Below are 23,600 nucleotides of genomic sequence, written 5' to 3'. Positions count from 1 at the left end.
CAGATGGATGTTTGAGCAGGTGACATAGAGGAGAAGAGGCCCACACTGGTGCAGGGACAGCCAGCATTAGGCAGGAGGCCTGACCCCTCTGACCGCATGCAAAGAGACAGCTGGCTCACATAATGAGTGATTACCATAGACCACAGACCCTCACTCTCTAGCCCATAATCTGCTGAACTGCCTGCCAGGCCACCATGGTGGGATGGGGGGCAGCAACTGGCCAATTAAGTAGCTGTACATCTTAGCACTGAGAAAGCAGAGCTGCAGAGAGTTGCAGGACCTGCACATAAAAGTTAGCAGGGAGGAAAAGGGACCTTTGAGAATGTACACTGCAGGCTTGTCACTGATTCTTTGCCATTGGGTGTATTGCTGGAGAAAAATGTTGCATTCCACTCTGGTTTCCTAAACTGATAAGTGAAATGGTGTTTAGGGAATTTTCCAACTGTGTTCCCCCACTGCCACTACCCCCCACTCCCACAGTCCCCAACCCCCACCACTTGACCTGAATTGTTGGTGCATGTAAACACACGCATGTTTACAAATGCACCAAATATTGCACAGAACATTAAAGTGGCAATTTGGTTTGTTTGCATCACAACTTAAGCAAAGATAGCCAGGTCCTGGCTACTTCACTTTCTCTGCACCGTAACACAAGTCAAAGCTTGTTCCAGATAAGATATCTGTTGAGGCAACGGGAATGCCAGTGGCCGTGTCCGTGGCAACAGGGCCGCTCCTGTTCCAGTCACCCTTCCCAACCATCTGCTGTTGCTCCAGGGGCACATTCAGAGCAATGATGTTTTACTCTGCCGGGGGGTAAGAAGGGGTTGGAAGAGCCACTCAGGAGAAAGCCATGTGGTAGGAAGAGCCCTTGTAAAACAGGAGACAGAAGGGGTTGATGCGTGCAGATGATGAAATACTGTGACAGTGCAGTTAAAGCACCCTTCATGCACTGAGACAGCTGAAAGGACTAGCTCAAAGTAACTCCCCACACCCATCAAGGTCTCTCCCTGAGGGCTGAATGCTCTTATATCAGTCAGTGCAAAAGTGACAGCAGGCCTCATCTCCACTTTATGTGCAGACCCTCCTTCAATCCCTGAGTCCTAATCTGAGCACGCCCCCACAGTGCACGTGATCAGCCCTACAGGAGGGCTTTGTGGAGGCTGATGTGTGGTGGGGGAGCAGCAGGTCCCCTGAGGGAGTGTGGCTGAAAAGGAGTTGGCTTGTGCCAGGCACAGGGTTGCCCTCTTCCTCTCCTCCCCCTGGCCCCTCCTCTGCTGCACCTAAACTCAAGATCATTACGCACAGTAGCAGATGGAGCAGGGTTTGTGGCTCAGTTGCTGGGTAGACTGGAGAGTTCAGAGTTTGAGGTCTGGCAGTCTTTATGGGTGCGAGAGGACAATGGAACAGCATGCATGCTGGTGCATTGTTCTGCAGGGTCTTATTTGATCACTTCTTTGCCTTTCTGGAAGTTTGGACAGAGCTGTAAAGTTCAGCTATTTACTTTCACAACAAGGGATTTCAGTACATCATACATGGATGAACAGAACAAATGAAAGCTAATATTGTTATGTTTTAACTGAAAAAGATATTAATTAATATTAGAGTAATTAGGTGCTTTGTTTTTTGATGTTATACTTAAAGACATAATTGAATAAAAACTGTTTAGTGCTTTGACATATGTATTGAAGTTTTCTTGACTTACAAGTTCTAGGTTCTTTCTCTTTACCCTATCCTGAACAAGATCGTATGGGATTTACTGTTCATTATCCAGATGGCACTTTCTCAGCCAATCAGAAGCTATTGCTATCTGAGGCTTAAGAGAAAACCCTTCCACCATAAGGGTCCAATAACAGGGAGTGATCTTTTTATACAGATCTTTAAAACATGAAATTTGAATTAGTGTTCATACCGACTCATAATTAATTTGATTTAATTTGAATTGCCTTACAGATGCAATACAGAATCTCTTGAGCACTGTTAACTAAAAAAGTATTTCTTCTACAATTTTTTGTCAAAGTAAATATTCTACACATAAAGGTCTTAAAGCATTATTAAAATGTATAATGTTTTGAGACTTTTAAACATTTCCAATCCAAATTTTGTTTTAACAAATTGTCATAATATCTTTTGATATGACCGATCAGCAACCAATTTTTGGGTATCAACTGCTTTGTTCTATACGTTGTCTTTTTTGTCAGTATCAGGTTCACTGGTTAGTAGTAGTGTACAGTAAGGGCTGCAAGTCCCAACTCTTCCTGGAGAAGAATAATGGAACTGTTGTGATCTATGATAAATGCTCTGTTCATGCTGCTGTGATTCATGCTTTTCTCAATGATAAAACTTGTTTACTGTCCTATTCTAGTGAAACTAATCTTGTAAATCTTTTTTTTTTTTTACTTCATATGTCATTTTTCAGACTCATTAGGCTATTTGTTTCTAAATATAAAAAGACTGCTACTTGGTATCAAAAATAAATAATCCCTATTCATGTAATTTAACTAATGTAGTTCATATTATCTTAAAGTAAATGTCCCATCCCTTCAAAAGTGTAACTTTTATTGAATAAGATGAATAAAACCAATGACTTGCTAAATTAACTTTATGATCTCTACCTCTGCAAACGTGGCCTAGTTGTTTCCACAATATCCAGATTATCAAGATTCAGCAGACTAAACTGTCAAGACTATTAAGAACTGACTAGTGAAAGATGTGATGGACATGCTTGGACTGAAACAGGACATATTAAAGATATGGGTATTTAATGTAAAAGAAATTGTAGTGACAAAAAAAGGGCTAGTATTCTGTTCTAGTATTCTAGTATTCTGTACCATTCTAGTATTCTGTACTGTGTAATATTCAAATGCAGGCATGTTGATCTCAAATATAAGAATTCAGGCTGATGAACTGAGAGCATGGTGTTTTTCATTTTCCCTTCAGTAAGCAGAAGTTCTCACTGCTGTAGGCTATATGAGGTGAAAACTTGAAAATCAAAAGAAAGAACATTTCAATTAGATATTTATTTTTTTTGTTATTTTAATCACATTTCTAAAGTAAGTAAAAGTTACAAAAAGTCTTACAAAGTGTTTTTCCTGGCAATTTTTGTTAGGTTATATGTTTTTATTTCTAAAGTGAAACCTTTAGTTTTTTTTGGTTTTTTTTTTGTTTTTTTTTTTGCTTGTTTGCCATATCAAATTATATTTCTAAAGTTAAACCTTTAGAGAATAAGACAATTCTGGAAAGTGGAACGCACATTGCCGACAATAAAGTACGTTATATTGTGCAGCAATTTCATTTTTAAAAATGTTCATGATGTTAAGTCCATTTTTAAAAACTTTGCTTCGACGCACCGCCGCGTCCTCTGCGTGTCCAACGCATGCGAAATTTGCTCTGTGGCACAGACGCAAAACTCGCTTCTCCTTCCTCTCCAAACCTCATCCGCACAAAGAATGAGGGCCATTTTGTCGCTCTCGTCGCATACCTGACCTCGTTCACATAAAGAATGAGGGTCATCTTGGCATGGACGAGACGAGAAGCGACGTAACCGCGAGGGCCACTCGGGTCTGCCTCGCGCTGCCTGGAGTAATAAGCCTCCTCAGGAGCATCCAGGGATGTGGAAACATCATCATCCTTGAATCAAAGGATGAGCAGAGTATTCCTTAAGCTTTACAGCATCTCAGGAGAGACGGGTAAAGTCCCAGATCAACGTGCAGGGAGAGTGATCTCTGGAACCCACTCGTTATAGCTGCGACTTTCTTCACAGAACATGTGCAGCTTCTCCAGAGCAGGGTCTTCCCACGAGCCGTCGCTTGAGTTCTGTCGAAATAAAAAAAAATCTTGAGCCTCTTTTAAAAGTATTACTATGTGTTTAGTAAATGCAAAATCAGCATTATGTCACAGGCTACGTACATACCGTAATAAGAACGCAGTGAAAATCCTCAGATTGACCCTTTTCTCCGACAATTTCAGCAAGCGTTTTGATGTCGTTCACTCTTACAATGCTGATGTCGTTTTCAAAGCAAAACGCTTGAATTAGAGTAAAGTGAATTTGGAGAGCGATGTCACAATCGAAGTCATCAGTAGCCAGAACGCAGAAAGACACGCTGTCCGGATCACTGCAATAAGTAAGGGAGTAAATACACAAACAAATAAAGTTAATTATTTCGAAGTGACTTGGCATGTACAGCATTGTAAGTGAAGTGAGGAATCACTTCAACTTACGGGCAACAGTTACTTACTCGTTCATTATCTTTGCGCACTCATAGACACCAACAGTGACACGACTCTCGGTCTTGGCAGAATGCAGAGCTTCAGCTAGAGACTTGCCTTCATTCATCATCTTGCGTTTTGTAGGAGTAAAGTAAGTTATTCCACGTTAGTTGGTAACGTTACGTTAGTCAACAAAGGGTTTTGATGGAGATCAACGACGTGAGTTTTGAATGAGTTTTTGTTGGCACACGACCCGTATTTATAGTCAGAAACTGGCACGCGTTTGTAACAAGTAATTTGATTGGCTGTTGCGAGGCAATAAAGGAATTAGCCATCAGAGACGCGTGCCTTTAGATATGCTTGATATCTAATAGGACTTTTTATGAATGAATCAGGTTTTAATCCCTGACTACCTTTCATTGCTTCCATTTTCATTCTTGAAATAAAAAGCTTCTTGCAAGGATGTGAGCTAGTAACTGATATCAATCTATGTATACAGGGCACTGTAACTACGTATTGCACCTGCTAACTAGGATAAACACTACACTAAATAGAATGGAGTTTCAGAATAAAGTTCTAAAGAGGGTTTTGCAGAAAGAAGAAATCATTTTTATATTACAGTTATTTTTGAATGACATCCATACCGCCAAAATGTACTTGGTTTACATATTTCCTAGATACAGCTGCCAGCTGCACTTGTAACTAATTCAAACAGAGAACACAGTGCTGGTTTATCTGCAATTCATAATACAGGGCACGCGTGGATCTTTTGCATGCGCAAAGGTGGCCAGACGTACGACGCGTGGCGTTTAGAGATGCCTCGCTCGAGCGAGAGCCATGACAACGGTATTTTTGTGGGGGGAAGGTAAAGGGTAAAAAAGCAAACTTCTCTAATAGCTACCAATTCATAAAAAAAGCTTAAACCTAAATCTGCTCCGGAGAAGTTAAATGTAATCTTTTACTTTATTGACATTTTGTATATATTGTTAGGTGTTTTCAGTTCAATGCACTAATATTTACCAGAAGTAAGTTAACTCATATTCTGAAGCTCGTGACAGTAACAGCTATTGAATTTATTTGATAACACTTTTCAGTCATTTTCAGATGTGAACCTCAACTTACGTCCTTATAACAGCATGCGGCTACTGATGCTTTGAGAACAATAAGACTCGTAGCATTCATTAAATGGAACCGGAGCTGGATTTACGAGGGTGACTTGGCTAATCTACAGCTGCGGGGAGGGTGGTGGGGGACTAAAAGTAATTGTTCAGTTTGACTGCACACGCCGGAGCGAGTCTGCTTCGGAACACCTGTCACTCGTGTGCACGCAACAGGGAGGGGCAAACGGACTGCAGATGTGATGCGGTCACTATACATTCTTACGAGCTTCGGGCGTCTCTGCTGAGTTGAAGTTTGCAGTCTGAGCATAATGCAAATCGGTGCGGAACGTCGCATGTTTTTGTCGAGTTTTGAAAGATGTTTTCCAATACTCTGTTTAAGTCCGGGTGCACAACTGTACTTTGAACAGGAGGCGTAATTATCGGTGTCTTGGGAACAGATTTCAATTTTGTGTGTGTGTGTGTGTGTGTGTGTGTGTGTGTGTGTGGTGGGTGGGTGGATGGATGGATGGATGGATGGATGGATGGATGATGGATGGATAGATAGATAGATAGATAGATAGATAGATAGATAGATAGATAGATAGATAGATAGATAGATAGATAGATAGATGAGCAATTGTGATGTGCACTATGGAATCGTTAGGAGGGGTGTGTGGGGGTATTTTTCTGTGGCCTCTCCATCTGCTGCTATACTGCATGGTAACAATAGGCTTGAATCTGTCAGCGTCAGTCTGTCATCTCGTCTTTCAACTAACACTACATTTCTATGTGTAGTCCTGTGTCATGTATTTGCAATGTTTACATTTACTTGTTTGCCTAGTCTGTACTGATTAATGGTCACGTAGGCACTGCACTAGTTTAGGGGCAGATTCTTGGTGTGCCACAACAAAGCTTACACAACTTATATGTTAAATCTTCCATCTCTTTAATGGCTTTTTACTGTAGGAAACTTACACTAGTGGGTAAAATAAACAGAATCATAGATATAGTGCCCAACTAATTGGAAAGCTGATGCGTATCACGTGATTCGTAGCTAGAGCAGGGCGAATTGTGTAGCAGGGCGTCATGGCACGCGCGGCTCATTTGCATTTGTATAGGCGTCTAATAATAGAACTTTCTGAAGCCACAATGGGCCGTTTCAGCCTGTCTACAGATGGTCACACTCCACCTGTCCTTTCGGTGGGGTGGTTATGTAGCCCCTTTTCACCAATAATATTTAATCAGGGCCAATAGAAACTTTCTCTTATCTGTTTATTCCTCCTGAAATCTCCGTGTCCTTACTGGAATATATTTATTAGTTTGCTTGCTGCAGCTAAAAAGTCTCAGAAAAGTTATGCTTTTGAATATGATTTACGACATTTTATAGCTACTAAATGGCGCTCTAATTCCCTTAAACCACTGCACAGCACTCAAGAAAAGCACAGATTATATTGGAAAGTGACGATGCTTAATTTTGCCGTAGGTTTATGCGAAATTAACGTTAAATATTTCCTAGGTTTATACGAAATTAACGTTAAATATTTCGTCTAAATTCTGCAAGCCATGCCACGAAAGAAAAAAAGCCTTATGATCTCCATCAATCTGCCACGAGCCGGAGTGTGACAATAACATTAGCATACCAATACACCGTTCACCGTTCAGCCAATCAAGAGATGCCGCTTTCATGGGCGCCACAAGCCCAAGCATATAAAAGCTGAACACTGCCCCTCGTTGTTCACCAGTTCTTCCGGACTATCTCAGTGTCTCAATTGAAACGATTACAAGCAGCATCATGACTCTCGAGGAGGTTCTCATCCAGAAGCCAAGCGAGAGACCTGAGAGCATCGGCAAATCCTTGGAGGAAGTTTTAGTGTCTGCAAAGTCTAACGAATGCCTTACACTCGGGGTTTACGAATCTGCTAAAGTGATGAATGTGTAAGTATAGAATCTTAACCTGTGCGTAAATGTTTTAAAAATGAAAACATGCCACTAATCATTCAGTTTCAATATATGTTATAAATGTGATATGTAGTAAGTTTATTTATTTTATTACAGAGACCCAGACAGCGTGTCCTTCTGCGTCCTGGCGATGGATGAGGAGTTTGAGTGTGACATCGCCCTCCAAATTCATTTCACTCTCATCCAAGCCTTTTGTTTTGACAACGATATCAGCATCGTGAGAGTAAATGACATGCAGCGTCTCACTGACCTAATCGGTGACAAGCCAGGCGAACACGAGGATGCTCATTGCGTTCTTATCACGGTATGTGCGAGATTCCATTTTCTACGCTTACGTCATACGATCTAAACGATCTAGTTTATATTTCCATGTGGAATTTCAAAGGTATTTATCATTTGCCTATTTATTCTAACAGAACCCAAGCGAAAGCTCGTGTGAAGACCCTGCTCTGGAGAAGCTGCACATGTTCTGTGAAGAAAGTCGCAGCTATAACGAGTGGGTTCCAGAGATCACTCTCCCTGCACGTTGATCTGGGACTTTACCCGTCTCTCCTGAGATGCTGTAAAGCTTAAGGAATACTCTGCTCATCCTTTGATTCAAGGATGATGATGTTTCCACATCCCTGGATGCTCCTGAGGAGGCTTATTACTCCAGGCAGCGCGAGGCAGACCCGAGTGGCCCTCGCGGTTACGTCGCTTCTCGTCTCGTCCATGCCAAGATGACCCTCATTCTTTATGTGAACGAGGTCAGGTATGCGACGAGAGCGACAAAATGGCCCTCATTCTTTGTGCGGATGAGGTTTGGAGAGGAAGGAGAAGCGAGTTTTGCGTCTGTGCCACAGAGCAAATTTCGCATGCGTTGGACACGCAGAGGACGCGGCGGTGCGTCGAAGCAAAGTTTTTAAAAATGGACTTAACATCATGAACATTTTTAAAAATGAAATTGCTGCACAATATAACGTACTTTATTGTCGGCAATGTGCTTTCCACTTTCCAGAATTGTCTTATTCTCTAAAGGTTTAACTTTAGAAATATAATTTGATATGACCAGGAAAAACGAATTTAGAAAATAATGTCAACGAAAAACAAATTAATAAAATACTTAAATAAAATATTGTGTAATGTGTTTTTTAAAGTCCCCCTTGCACTTCTCTAGTTTTCACTGTTACTGTTTCTGTTGTCAGATCATATTGCTTAAGTTCTCATTCTTGAGCAAATTTACATTAGAGGTGGTAAATACTGTCAGCTGCCTGGTGCAGTGGCCACTGATCTGCATGTGTATAGCCAATATACAATAGCAGCATGCCATACCATCAACTTGGGCCTGCACAAGGGACCCATTGTTGGGTCAGCAGATGTCCGATCTGCCAAGCAACTCCATCTGCCACAGCAAGCAGATGGGAGGTGAAAAGGAGGCCAGGGGGAAGGGTGTGTGTGGCGTGCTGGGCTGGCACTCGTATGTCTCACTGGCAGCTGCTGTATTGTTTACAAACTGCCTGTGGCTCCAACATGTGATGTTGCAGCACTCCTTGAGATCAGGCTTGCAAAAGAAAACTTATGAATACATAATATGGCTGCAATCTGACCGTGGTTTTAGTATGATAAGAAAAGCCTGTCCCTAGAAGGAAGCTACCTTCTGTGACTTAAAGTGACTTTATGTATACAAGTTGTTGTTTACACTAATAGCATTTAACTAATATTTAGGCTGTTTCTGAAACATGTGGAGATTGTTAATGTTTTATCAGGTTACCAGAAATCAGTGCAAGGACTTTGTTTTTGACTTTGAAGGTGCGCAATTATTTTTATCTCTTACAGCATATTAGATGACAGGGTCATCACTTTTCTATTCTAAGATTAGGGTGTAACTATAATATGTGTCTTAAAATTCCACTCAAAATCAAATACATTTTATTAATATCACTAAAAACATTTGATTATTATTAATACACTTTTCATTTTCCAATAACCTTTTTACAAATAGAATACTTTGACATGCAGATATGTTGCTCCGTGTCCCCCAGCTTCTGCAGGGCAGTGAGCACTTTCTCCTCGACCTTGCCCAGCCTTCCTCAGCCAGCCTTGTGCAGGCAGATGGAGCTGAGCTGGTGGAACAGGAAGGAAAAGCTTCACAGGTAGAAGCCATTCACATCCCAGCATCTGGTCCAGGGTGTAGCACTGAAAAGACATGGACAAGAGGCCCTGAAACAGCTGCTGACACCCAGGCAAAATGTAAACTCCTTCTAGTACACAGTTTCGAAACTTAAGAACAGTGTCAGCTCAGAAAAGCACGGTGCCAGTCATCATAAAGAAAAGGAAAATGCCCATAGCCCACACATCCACTGGTGGATCTAAGTAGAACACATCCTTAATCCATGTAGCCTCAGATATCTAAATAAGTTCTCATGTGGAAACCTCCAGCCAAATAAACTATATTTTGTGAAAATATCTTAATCACCACAGTCATACATTTCCATGTGTTATTTGATCTATGTGTTATGATTTCACCTTTGGTGAGAGCATGGAAGGCCATTTTAACTTTGGAGAAATTCCCACATCCAATTTCACCACAGACTTTGCAGAAGTCCACTTTTCTCCCCATGGACAGCCCCTTGATGAGCTTCTCATAATGACACATCCTCCATTAACTTCTCCAAGGGTGTGAAGTGCCTGGGTGGACCATCCTTCTCTAACCCATAGTATATAGACTATGCTGTGGTGAAGACACCTGACCAGAGCTCCCAGGCATTGTGTTGCCCTTTAAGATTAAAATCACAGTGAGAATACAGGTTTAAATATATAATTGCATTACGGTGTGAACATATCACACAAAGCCTCTGATGACTGTCATTCAATATCTGCAAATGACTCCAAAGTGACTAACAACTAAAGTCTACATTTCAGTTTAACTATTAGGCTCTAAATTACAGTGGTGTAATGTATCTTAATCTCTAAGATTTATTGCTCCCTAATCCTCCCTATTTCCAGAATTAGACCTCTGGAGCATGAAAAACAGAAATAAGGAGACAGGAGGTGACAGATCCAAGCTGACATCACTCTTTTTTATTGGATATGTTCTGGCATGCTACTGACATCAGAATACCCTTAAACATTAAACCATTATGTTGGTAAACCCTAAGTAACTAATAAATGCCTCTCGGGCATTTATTCTTCTTCACATTTAGGTATGAGCTTCTCTTCTAATATGAACAATATAAATGCACTCCTAATACATACACTGAAAATGCATATGCATGATATCCATCAAAAGGTTTTATTTCAACATGCCATGCTTCTGCTTTGACAGTGTTTAAATTTGCATCAGTAAGACACCTAAAGTCTTAATTTGAGTCTGTGTTTTAACACTGTTTTAAGATTATAAGCAGGTGTATATGCAATATATACTAGATATAAATGAGTGATTGCTCCTTTCTTTGAAGGAGGCAGCGTTTTCCATGTTTCCATAATGTGTACTTAATAATTCCTGGGCACATATGTGGAGAAGGAACAGGAAGCACTTTTTGTGTACTAAAAAAGCCCCACCCCATACTGTCCTTTATTGATACATTTATTGAACTAGATCAAAAGTGAATACAGACATAGGTTGCACTGAAATGAGGTGTTTAAGGAGGTGTTTAAGGATTTAATAAGGTGTTTCTAATAGATAGTAGGTTTTCAATAGTGCAGTGGCTGTGTTTATTCATGATAAACACAGCTGAACATGCTCCAATGCCGACTCACTTTTTGACCCTTGCAATGCTCATTCTCCTGGACAATTAATAAAAATACAAAATATTTTATATACGCATTATTCAAAATTCAAATCAAGATAACAATTAAATGTATTATGCGATGTGTAACAAATTAACAAATCAACACTGTACCACATTTGTGGAATAAATCGGGGTACAATGCTACAATAGCTAGCACAGGCTATTTAAATTCTCTTCTTCTTCAGACACGACTCAGAGAAACCAAGCAGACTTTGCTGTTCCATCGCTTTCACTCTCTGACGTAGAGCCTCAATTTCTCTGTTCTTCTCCTCCTGCAGGGCCTGCAACTTCTAAAGACCAGCACAGTGACATATAATCTCTAACATCAAAAATACCACTTTCATATTAATTGTAAAAATGGTATGTCATAATTCCAGAACAGTACTACACAACTTACTCTTTTAAAGATGTTCTGAGCAAGGAGTCCAGAACCTTGTGGTTGCTGTTGGGTCTTAACTGACATACTCTGGGCCCTTGCAAGCCTAGCACTGAACTACAAAAAAGAGGAATCAGTACTGTATTGTGTAACAACTCATTTAAATCTGTAAAGTCTCTAGTTACCAGTGCTTCAAAGGCACAAAAGACAAATACATTTAAACAAGTTTATTATTAAGAGTTTTTCCTCTTCTAAACACCATAGATGTGTACCATAAGCCATCCTTGCATTGCCAAGCTAATTTTGAAAGTAGGAACTATGGCTATTTTCTTTGTCACTAACCCATGAACATACAAGGTTAAAGACTCCACTGGGATAGGTAATTATCATGAGAGATTATTCATGTTAGAATAACATTAACTATGCAATTGCATGGGCCCACAGACATGTAACTGAACACCACTGTGTTAAATGCAGTCTAATGGAATCACCAACTATAAATATGAAAAGGAAAAGAGTACTGATTAAAAATATTCAGACACTGATGTTATTTAACTATTCTTGATGTACCTCCATTTGTAGCTTTATGATTTCACTTTGCTTTTCTTTCTCCTGGTCCTTTATTTTCCTTCTGATCTCCTCCAAAGTACTCTCCTTTCTCTCCAGCGCCTCTTTCATTTCAACAGCTTTAGATTCCACTTTCAGACAAAAGTAACATTCTTTGTAACATTCATCTTTGACTTGTTTTTGTTTATATTTTATTTAGTTCTTAAAAACATATGTGCCAAATATGGTCCAATTTTACAAAAGCTAAAGATAATAAATCAGGTGCCTGTACCCACATTTCCTGTGTGTTTCCTTAGTAAAGCCATCCAGCTCCCTCTGGTGTTGCTCTTGTAGAGCTTTCATCTCTGCCTCCAGCCTCTGAATACAAGTACAGCTCTCCTATATGTACAATGAACCAAGTATCATCCAAATTAAAAACATGATTTTCTTCATAATATAGACACATGACTGCTTAAATTAGGGCCATTTACCCTTACCTTTACTTGTGCTTCATTTTGTTTCTTCAAGTCAAGAATAATATTTTTCAGCTTCTCATTTTCAACTAGATGAAGGAAACAAGATGAGTCCCAGACCATGTCCAGATCACGAGGTGTGGCTGTCTTTTTCGCAAAGCTGATGTTCACAAAGAGTGTATTTGATATTTAGTTTTTTTGGCAGATAACCTACCTCGAGTGTCAGTGTGTTGCTGTAAATTGTTTTGGAGAGAACTGATGGTCCCCAGCATCCCATTTCTCTCTACAGACATAAGTTAACTGTTACTGTAATTATAATAACACGCGGACACTTCACCACAACTTGCCACTAGAAGGAGATAGAGATCACGTCCTTTGATTAAGCCTAGGCGAACATTAGCTAATTAATAGATAGTAAATGTTAATCTGTTCAGTTATTAAAAGTATAAACAGCTTCCCGTCTTATAAGATCTCTGTATTTGTGAAATGACCATGCATTCGTCCTGATAATTCCTATCCTACAGACTGCAGCCAACAATATATATGAGCAGACGTCAGCATAAATAGCTACTAAAATATTCTCACCTTCAATTAAATGTTTCTCCTTGTTCTGTGAAAACTTTAGAATTCTGTTGGTTTCATCTAATCTTAATTCAAGGGTGCTGTTCTTCCCCCTCAGCTCTGTTATTCTCTTAACAATAAGAGAAAAACATTAGCTAACGCTAGCTAGCTAAGTAGCAAATTAGCTAGTACGTTGGCAAGATAGCGGCTAGCTAGCTAAGTTAACTTAGCTAGTACGTTGGCAAGCTAGCTAGCCAAGTAGCTAACAGCTAACTTCAGGTAAATAGATTGACTAGACTAGTTGGCTAGCAAACAATTTTAACTGCAGGTCATAAGGTTATACTGAGGTACTCGTTTGTTCCTTTTAGTTATCTATAAACTGGTAATGTGATTGATGTACTTGCTCAAGTATGACAAAATCTCGAATGAGTTTATCCAAATCCACGGCTGTTTTCTTCATTTTTGACTGTGGCAGTGCAACTCACAAAGTTAACGACCATTAGTAATAGCGTTCTACTTGTCTAATAGTATCCTAGTACCGATGTTACTAGACAGAAGGCATAAACATATCCATGTATCACATACATTTTGATGTTTTATTATTAAAAATATTATGTACATTTCCACAGACCACGTTTGGAGTCACACAAATTAAAACTTTTCCAGTTTTGTACAAACTTGCCTACTAACGTGGGCTAGCGTGGGGATACACACACACACACACACACACACACACACACACACACACACACACACACAAAAAAAAAAAGGCTGCATTGGTCTACTTGCATTTATGACCAAAATATATTCTATAATAAGTATACCAGAAACAAGGCGGCCTAGGTGAAATAAAAATGTCCCTTAGGAATTCAATTCCATTTTAATGGAAATGAAGTTAAGATTACTAGAAACAAATAGTACTTACTTAAATAGCCACAGGTCAGATACAGGATCAAAAGTGCTGTAATAGTTAATTAGTCTAAGTAATGGAGTTAAGAATTAAATACAGAATTAAACAAAGAATCTTATGTGTTCACATCAAAACATCTACATCATAAAACTCTTAAAATGCTTAAGTGAAATTCCAAATAGTCACATACATCACATTTAAGATTGTCTGAGTAATTAGGAACGTTCCATAAGATAAATCTGCTTGGCTCCCACATGAGCACTTTTTGGCCTAGTCTCTTGGAACCGAATGTGTTTGGAGCTGGCTAACACTGTCTTATGCCCCTTAACAAATACATTCTTGATCAAAACCCATCTGGAACCATTCCTGGCAGAGGCACCTTTAATTACTGTGGAGTAATTCTATGTAGTAGGTCAGGAGTAAGATATCCCTCAGGATCTTTCACAACAGCAAGGGGAGGGGCTGCTGGCTTGTTTGGTTTCAAAAAAATACTGTTTTTCCAGTCAACTCCATCAACCATGGTGTATTCTGGAGGATTTGGCATGGCAAGGATAGGAAAGGCAAATGGTTCCACAGTAAGGCTAAGATGCTCCTGCAAAGCACCATGCCTTTGCTCAGCAGAAGAGGATGATTCTGTTGAAGGCAAACTGGGCTCACCATGCTCTCCTTCTGTATGAGGCACATTGATTTTGCTCGTATCCAGCTCTGAGGTGTAACCTCTTTCATTGGGAGCTGCCATCAGCCTGGGTTTCCTCTCCTCCTCGGTCTTCTCATTCTTTGGAGCTTCATATTGGTTGCTGCAGTCATCGGTCATATTCTGTTTCTCTGGAGACAGTATCACCACACCATGTGGTGTGACTTCAGTCACTTGAGAATACAGGCTGCTTGGCCAAGCAGGTCTTCCAGCAGCATGAATAATCACTGGTCGCAAAGTTCCTGGCTGAGCTGGAGACAGAGTTTGAAACCCCTCATGGCCACTGGTTGAAGAGTGATGAATGTTGGTGTGATCGTGATCTGACAGATCCGGGTCACAGCAGCTTGCACGACCCGAGTCATCATCCCGGAAACCACCGGACACCGGGGGGGAGTTGCCAATATGGAGCGAAGTGTCATAGCCTTCCATGGTCTCGGTGGGTTCCTCGATGTCTACCTCTATAAACTCCACCCATGGGTCATTACTGTATAACTCTGGTCGCAGGCCTGGGTGAGTACCCAGGATTGATGTAATCTCAGTAAGATGGCCCTTATTTTGAAAGAGAAAACTTTTCTTCAATGAGTTCAATGTTGACTTTATGAGTAAAAACTTTTTAAAAAGTTGTTGAAAACAAGCATAATAAACAACATGGAATTAATACCTGTAGAAGAACTGGGTCAATTCCTTTCATTTTTGGTCCAGGAACAGGAGGCAAGAAAATCACCATCAATCTGAAATAATGATCAGAGAAACTGTAATCTACCTCTTCTCAGCAGTATTGTTAAAGCTAGCAGTAAGATTATGGGACATTGGCGAGTGTCCTTATTACAGTAATTTCAGAAGTATACCTTAAAAAAGGTCAAGTTAATTATTGTATCAGAAGGGCACCCTTTAAAGGAAAAAGTTTAATCTTCTTTCATGAGGCACTTGCTACAGATTCCCAAAGATATGCTGTAACAGATTTATAACTCTTTTTGTACCTAGTGCAATTGTGCTGTTGAACAAGAGGGACCATATCATATGTTAGGGTATGGTATTAACGTAACCATATGTCCTTTTTGGAAGCTAAAAATGTGTCCAGGATATGTCTGGCCAGGATTTCTAAAATGTCTAAAAATGTCTGGGATATGGCTTTCCTTTCATGTTGAAATTTGCATTCTAGAGTCGCTATACACTGTGCAGCTGTTTTTGCATTGCTTTGCAATCATCATAGGTCCCCCCTTATCACGCGTCACTATCAACATGATACATGACGTTTCTCTTCTATATGATCTTTTGTATGGTGCCTTAACAAGGCCTAAAATGCCCAAACACAGAGCTGATAGTGATGCTCTGAGGGTTGGGCTCATTTGTTTGCAATGTCTGTTTTGTCCATGTACAGCATGCATGTTACAAAATAACCGAACATAAATCAGTCTCCTTATGCTCACACTCCACCTCCTACACTAATTAAATGACTTTTATGGATGTAATCTAATAAAAAAGAAATTAAATACCGATCTGGCAGACTTATAGATGCTGAGTTGCCAGAGTTTGTGTGGAGCCTATATTAAAATAGATTCCTACATGTGGATTGCACATCTGCCTTGTTAAAATGGCATTTTCATATCTAAAACAGTTTGGTCTACAGGAAAGTACACATGGTTACATCAGAACTACTGAAAAATGTCTAGTGAAGTAGATTTTTATGGCAACTGATTTTCACATATTCTATGACCAGGAAAACATTTTTGATGTTACACATTTAAAAATTGTTTTTGACAGAAACAGCTGAGTGGAGCGGAATACAATTATTGGTCCTATAAATAAGTGTAATAAATACATTTGTTAAACATGGTTATGTATATGTGACACCCCTGCCCATCACCTTTTTTTGACCATGCATGGATGAATGATCTGACATTGATGAGGTAGTCTCTTACTTCTTTTGATGCGAAACCACAATCATAATCAGGATGAATCCGATACTGACAGCACCAAAGATGAACAGTGCAGTTAAGGGCATTCGTGATTCTACATGTAAAAGAAAGAAAGGTTTCCAAGTTGATTCAAAACACAAAACATTTTACATAATTCTGAATAATACATTTGATCTAAGTTTGGACCTTTGCCAGGAACAAGTATGAAGATGGAGTCACTAAATTCTCCAAAGTTGTAGCCTCGCATCTTGCACCTCACTCTGACCTCATAATAAGTATTGCTGTTAAGGCCATAGATGTATGCCTGAGTGTTCTTTCCATTGTCCAGCTGGATAAGCAGACAAATGCCAGAGTAATGACAAAGGAAATACAAATTTATATTGATTGGACCTACTAAAGGAGTATGGCTAAAGCTTTTCATTAACCATAATCATATCTATAAAAAAAAAGTAAATTATGGAAAGCGTTAGTGTTAACATGCCTGCATCACATGTCCTTCCACCCAAGATTTAATGTCTTTTCTGAGAAATTCACATCTGCTTTACAATGAAATACAATTCATGCCTCTGTATTAGTGGAGAAACATCTTTCTTTATATAGTTAAAATGACTTGAATAATTTAAAATGTCAGTTAGCTCACATCACTACTTAAAAATAATTTTTTCCATTCCACAGTTATCAACATATGTATTACAAATGTCATAAGATCATGCAGGCTCAAAGATTAATTTGACTCTGGCTTATCAACAGTACTGACAGAACTTTAAGGACAGATCATCTTCAGTTGTTTAAGCTTATTTATGGATCTATTTAAATTAGTTATTAGAAGATGTACAGTTTTTTTTTCTATGCAACATCATAGATATATATGTAAATAAATTGGGACTTATGAGCAAGTTGTTTTTACCCAATTGGATATACTACCTATAAATTACATGTTTGAGGATTTATTTTGATTTAGCATAACAAACACTATTGAAAGACTTACAGATTTCCACTGCTCTGAGCCATTCTCTCTGTATTGCGTCTCATACAAAAGCAACATCCATCCTAACTTCACATTTTCTGCTGCTGAAGGTGGTGGCTCCCATCTGACTACCACATCACAGATTATGCCAGTTGAGCTCATGCTCAACAAAGACCAGTTCAGCCCTTCAGGTGGGTCTGGAAATACTGGATAAAATATTTAGCATCCTGTGAGCATGTAGCTCCCTTGTACAATAACTTCTGAAAAATTTACTCTTTGAATAAAATAGGCAGCTACAGGACATCTGCTGGACAACACAATTAGTTGAGCGGTTTAAATATAAATGACTAGCTGTGTGCAAACTAAAAACTCAAAAAAAATATTGTGATGAAAAAGCAAGGTCATGATGCACCCCAAAACACACAAGTACAGCAATTATTAACAGTGAGAAGAACTTCAGCTATACCTTTGCCAGGCCCCAGGCTGCACACATTAATCTAACCTTATTACACAGCATAATAATTAATGACTGCTATGAATGAGATTTTAAAATAATAAAGATGTTTGACTACTAGTTATGAGACCAAAGATCAAAGCCGCAATTGATCAGATCAAAAGAGATATTGATCAGATCAAAAGAGCTATTGATATAAGTAGCTTTCTTGAAGCTTAGCTTACCAATTTCTTCCACACTGAAGAACATTTCATCATAAACAAAATCTTGTGTCCGTGAGCGCAGCTGAATTGTATAATAGGACCAAATAAAAGTATGACTGGCATTAAAGAAGCACTCATTTTGCCTTGTGATACTGTAACTTGGACACTCCTTCCATTCCCCTTCACCTTTCTTAGAGTCTCTACATGGAACAGAGAGATGCAAAAAATTACATACACTGAAGACAAATAATGCTACCCGCAGAATAATGCTAATTGGGTACGTAAAGGGTTAATGTGATTTTCCTTTGGAAAAGATATTACTTTAAACTGCAGTACTTCATTTTAGCTGTATGCATGACTACTGTGTTTAGTGCAGTAAAAATGGCATTAAACGATGACAATGCAAATAAAGCAGTTAGCACAGGACAGTCATTACATCTTCAACAGGTAGAAAAGTCTCAGATCCTCTGGCTCTGTGAGGTTATGGAAAGATCCAGCATCCCAGTAGCAACAAAAAGTCGTTAATTCCCGGGAAACGCAACCAGTCAGATGAGGCCACGTGGTGCTCTTATCTGTAAGAGAAGCATGCGTTACTATAGTTGACTGTCAGGCGTCAGTTATGGAACAAAAGAGACTTCTGCCCTTGACATTTTACATTTTAATAGTTGATAATATCACTGATACTGATTATATTTTTCTTGGTTACTTTTTCAGTAGGTTTATGTTACTTGGATGCTTCCTTTTTAATGTAATTATTATGTTAAGTAATTTATGTATGAGATATTTAATTATAATAAACATAAGCAGGATTGGGACTAATTAATGTTTTGAGCAAATATTCAGCAGTACTGAGACTTCTCAACTGTAAGAGGTTATAAAATTTCTTCACAAGAAGACCCTGAGGTAAACGGTGTGTTATGCTATTTGTAGACATGGTTGATCAGTGCCAAGTTTTCAGAAGGCAGAAGATGTCCTTCACTCTTGCACTGAAGGACTAACAGGATGTAACATAAAGCCCAGCTGTACCGTAGCCTGAGAGGCCATCGGCTGGGTTTTCCTGGAAGGCCTTACTGACATTTTTCACATACAAGGGCACTGGAATGGCAGCACAGGGCTGGGCCAGAGCTTTCTGACAGAAACCTTCCCCTTAACTGCCTAAAAATAATGTAAAATAAAGATTTTTGTTTTATATTTTCTCAAGCAGACAATTCAGTAAAAACACAGACATGTCAAATTAATCTTAATTTGTCTTGCTACATTTTGTTATGACTCTCAGGCTATCAAATATGGATAACTTCCTCATAAACTTTCAGGGCTTATCAGAATTTGTCTTCTTGTTCTGTTTCTACACTATCTATACTAGACTAAACAAATCTTTTGAGTTTATTTCTCTAGCTGATATCTGTTATTCAAGAACATGATCCTAATGCTTAGAATTTTGAAAACCAGAAGACAACAGACATAACTTAAATTTGAGCTCAAATGAATTTCAGATTACAGCCACTTTATGAGAAACGAGAGTTATGCAGAGTAGTCTGAATGTACACTGCAGTGATTTTCATTTTGGCTTGAAGCCAAAATATTAATATCTGGTTTATCAGTCTCCCATGGTTGAAGTTCCTCTGTTAGACCAATAGGGGACAGATTGAACCAATATAGCAAGAAGGAATGCTGCTCTACTGAAGTGTAAACAACTTGCCTCACATATGAGTGTCAGTAAAACCATGTTCTGCATTTTTTCTTTCTTTTGCAAACAGTTCTTGTTGATTTTCAGAATGGTAATAAAATACCAGTCTAGGATTATACTGTTCTATTCTTTGTTGCATTTTTTCTTTTTTCTTGCAGCCAAGCTTGTGATTCTGCTAAGTGGCAACAATCAACATATAGGGCTGACAAGCTATATATACATGTTTCATATACAAGGTATATATACAAGCTTCATAAACAATGACACTATTAACAAGTACTGCAAGACTGCATGTTGTGCACTATAAAGGTAAATAAAAAGTCAGTCAAAAACACACTATTTGAATAATAAACACATTAAATATCAGCTGGAGATGACTGTGTCAATAAATTTATCAGTGATAATATTTACATATTTTGTCACGCATCCCCAAAAATATGTAGGTTTTTGAAACTTCCATTTACATTGGTTACAGTTTATTCTGGTAACGTACAACAATCAGGTTGTGTGATGTTTCTACAGACGTGTATGAATATTTAATACATGGTTAAGGAGGAAATAGTAAATTACACGTTACATTTTGCAGTAAGATTCAACTTTCCAAGGTTTTACAGTACAATGATTTCTCTCTGAGTGAATTCACAATGCCCATCCATGTTCAAAAAAGGTTCAGGAACATTTACCTGTATTCAAGGATAATTTCTCATGTAAGGGGGATATATGTACTGGTCACTCAGCATGAAGCATTTTACAAAATCTCCAAGCAATGTTAAATGGAATGATCAGAGAGCCACTATATATGATTTTAGACTTTAAAGATCAAAGCTCCTGAGTAATTATAACTAATTATCCACAGCATCATTCAGTCAAAAGATTTTTTAAAAAGATTAAAAAACAAAACAAAAACGAATGCTCAAACTCACAGACACTGAGTCTGTGCTTCAGAAGGGTCCCTGCCCACATTTCCTTGGCTGCTACCATACAGAGGTGTCTGCATGGTCCTGTTTTGAGCCTGGGAGAGCTTTTTATCCTGGATAGCTCCTTCCTTGATATATGTAAATGTATGCAGACTCATTTACTGTTGTTTAAAGCAAGCTATCTTCACCACACAAACCCAAACATTGCATTGTTGTGTAACATAAGTGAGTGTGGTATGACATCTGAACAGACCATGCATCTGAAGAATTTTTTTTTGCATGAAAACATCCTGTTTTGATTTCTGGGGGCTATTGCCCAATAGCACAGCTTATCCCATATGGCATTTGTTGTAGCATATATGTATAATTGTCATAATATAGCACTTGATCCTAAACAAAGATACCAGATACCTTCAAGCACACCTTTTATAAAAGAATATTCATATACTAATTAAAAAAAAAACTGCAGTACCTTGCATTGTGGGTTGTAGAGCTTGTGTAGTAACAGTAGCAATAAGGAGAAAAATGCAGAAGGATTGATGGGTCCTCATGGCATAGTCCCTAAAAAGACAGGATTAACAGATTAATAACTAGCTGCTGGGCATATCCAATAAAGTATTTTTTTAAACTCTGATCATATTTATACCATTATCAAGAAACATTAATCACCAAACAGTCGATACTCTACAAAGCAGGCCTTTATTAAACCATTGCTTTACTTAACATTACTTGTACAACTTTAACAATATAAAAATGATGTAACATTTTCCTTTACAGTCTATTGTATTAGTCAATTATATTTATATTCAGAATGATGACATGAGAGGGACCGCAATCTCTGACACTGGTGGTATAATGAAATCAAGTGTAAACAGGCCACTGCAGAATATCACATTCATTTTAAACAAAATAACTGAGCCCTTTCCAGTGCTTGTGAAATATACCCCTTCTGTACCCTGGCTATGCTCCAGGTTACTGCTTCTGGAATCTGTATTCTAAGAAAGAGCAACTCAAAATTGCACATACTCCCTTTGCATTGGCAAGGCATGGGTCAGCTTTTCATCTACACTAAGGTTTACACTAATGAAAATATGTAATGATATTTATTTTTGATAATAATTCAAATTCAAATTCAAATTCAAATTCAAATTCATCTTGACTTGCTCTGTGGGTGCAAAGTTGAAAATGTCCAGCCTCACTTTACAAATATAGGTTACTGGTATATCCTAACAATATCCTAGCATTCTTTAATTAATGACATATTATTCATATAATAATATGGTGAAAGGAAATAATTTTTTATCACATATAATTTTATCATTCTAATTTATAATAAGAAAACAATTGAACATTCAACATAAGATGTTAGACTACAGTTTAGCTGATGCCTTCAGTTAACATGATTCTAGGTTTTGATAGCCAAACATGAACTGACATGTTCCAAATAGCTGCAGAATAATTTCAAAACATGATATTACAAATCTAGCAAAAGAAAGACACACATTGTTCACCTTACCTTACAAGATCTCACAATTTAACTGTATCTATATGAATGCCAATGACCAACACAAAGCAAAGAAATTGCAAACATTGCATTCTAATGACCTTCATAAGTGCAAAAGCTTCAATACAATAACACATCTTTTAACCCGTAACTGGAAGAGGTGTGTATGGAGATGATAGGTGGCTTTCCCCCTTTTTTTCTTAACAATGATTTGATGGAGTCATGTCTTGGTATTACCAAAACATGAAAATAACCATCAACTGTGCACCACTAATACTGTGTTAGCTTGTTCTATGAAAACTACGTTTTATTGTGAATGTTTTTATATATATATATATATATATATATATATATATATATATATATATATATATAATATATTTATTTTTTTTTTTTCTTGTACAGCGTACAGGATTTCAAAATGCAGGTAAACTATAATGCAAGACAAATACCAATACTTATATGGGCATCTTACTCTGTGTGCATATATCTGTCATAGTCCATGAAGGAATTTAAACCTGCAAACGTTTTTAAGAACCTGAACAGCTCTGAGAGGTAAAAAAAAAAATAAATAGCTGTTGGATGTGCATGGATATGCTTTTTGACCGGGAAAAACAGAGTAAACGAAAGAAACAATCGATGATATTCCTATCAATGATTTTTTCAGATACTTTGTTGTCATAATATGTGCGTTTTCTGGTTTTGTCTTCTTAATTTTGGGTCAGTCAGCACAAACGCTATCCTGGGTCAATGTCGTGCAACCCTGTCATTCAGCAATTCATCTACTTGAGCTCCATTCGCACAGCTCACAAAATTGTACATGTGCACTGGTACATAAGGCGTATTTTGGAACTAGTTACTGCTAACTTTTGCCTAAATTAGGTTTAATAAGAATTAATTAGGTTAACTGGGTTTAATACGAAGTAGTGAATATTCACAGCAAGTTTTAATAAACACTGGGAAAAAGGTGAAATCCCGTTTACCAAAACTATGTCATGGACTCATGTCTCAAATCCCATTACAATACTTACATTTTAAAGACAGGCTCCAAAAAAACTGACGTTCTACGTATTCTACTGAAGCAGGTTTGCAGGTCCTGAACTTGGACGTGTTTATTATTTGTGCAATCAATTCAGTCCTCGGTAAAAATCTGCACCTAACTCTCAATGCATAAGAGTCGGTCTTCGATTCTTCTACAGATCGCACGAGATTCCGATTTGCGCTCACTAACAGTCAGTTATGAATCCAGCATCCATATCGTTCGTTTCCTGCTAGATCACATTTTGGGAAAACCCTTCAACAGGCGACGTAGGAAGTTGTCTAAACAGTAGCGGCGTTGCAAACACACGGCATT

General features: G+C 38.3%; 4 protein-coding genes across 5 annotated transcripts; 1 reads left to right on the top strand and 3 right to left on the bottom strand.

Moving 5' to 3' along the window:
- Positions 1–3,257: 3,257 nt before the first annotated feature.
- LOC113578873 (growth arrest and DNA damage-inducible protein GADD45 gamma-like) lies at positions 3,258–9,428 on the bottom strand. The gene is made up of 4 exons (XM_027012381.2): positions 9,409–9,428; positions 4,236–4,352; positions 3,911–4,112; positions 3,258–3,813 (listed from the first exon to the last, which is right to left on the bottom strand). Exons 1-4 carry the CDS (start codon positions 9,420–9,422, stop codon positions 3,700–3,702), a joined length of 447 nt encoding a protein of 148 aa, XP_026868182.1. The 5' UTR covers positions 9,423–9,428; the 3' UTR covers positions 3,258–3,699.
- gadd45gb.1 (growth arrest and DNA-damage-inducible, gamma b, tandem duplicate 1) lies at positions 7,062–8,343 on the top strand. The gene is made up of 3 exons (XM_027012380.1): positions 7,062–7,241; positions 7,362–7,569; positions 7,682–8,343. The coding sequence occupies exons 1-3, from the start codon at positions 7,099–7,101 to the stop codon at positions 7,793–7,795; spliced, it is 465 nt and encodes a 154-aa protein (XP_026868181.1). The 5' UTR covers positions 7,062–7,098; the 3' UTR covers positions 7,796–8,343.
- Positions 9,429–10,326: 898 nt separating the features above from the next.
- On the bottom strand, positions 10,327–13,077 carry LOC113578889 (coiled-coil domain-containing protein 152). The gene is made up of 7 exons (XM_027012419.2): positions 13,016–13,077; positions 12,645–12,713; positions 12,455–12,519; positions 12,254–12,356; positions 11,982–12,109; positions 11,433–11,528; positions 10,327–11,325 (listed from the first exon to the last, which is right to left on the bottom strand). The coding sequence occupies exons 2-7, from the start codon at positions 12,700–12,702 to the stop codon at positions 11,200–11,202; spliced, it is 576 nt and encodes a 191-aa protein (XP_026868220.1). The 5' UTR covers positions 12,703–12,713; positions 13,016–13,077; the 3' UTR covers positions 10,327–11,199.
- Positions 13,078–13,568: 491 nt separating this feature from the next.
- ghrb (growth hormone receptor b) lies at positions 13,569–23,599 on the bottom strand. 2 transcript variants are annotated; one of them, XM_027012414.2, is made up of 9 exons: positions 23,278–23,599; positions 21,215–21,303; positions 18,575–18,710; positions 18,160–18,338; positions 17,503–17,687; positions 16,701–16,842; positions 16,518–16,608; positions 15,257–15,326; positions 13,569–15,144 (listed from the first exon to the last, which is right to left on the bottom strand). In XM_027012414.2, coding segments are annotated over exons 1-9 (1,752 nt in total). In that variant the 5' UTR covers positions 23,280–23,599; the 3' UTR covers positions 13,569–14,286. The 2 variants fall into 2 exon arrangements, with proteins under 2 accessions (XP_026868215.2, XP_026868216.2); XM_027012415.2 differs by lacking the exons at positions 16,701–16,842; positions 17,503–17,687.
- Between the last annotated feature and the right edge of the window lies 1 nt (position 23,600).

The sequence above is a fragment of the Electrophorus electricus genome, chromosome 6 (genome assembly GCF_013358815.1).
Source record: "Electrophorus electricus isolate fEleEle1 chromosome 6, fEleEle1.pri, whole genome shotgun sequence".
Taxonomy (NCBI): Eukaryota; Metazoa; Chordata; class Actinopteri; order Gymnotiformes; family Gymnotidae; genus Electrophorus; species Electrophorus electricus.
Note: the sequence above shows the minus strand (reverse complement) of the source record. Positions and strands in the feature narration are given on the sequence as shown.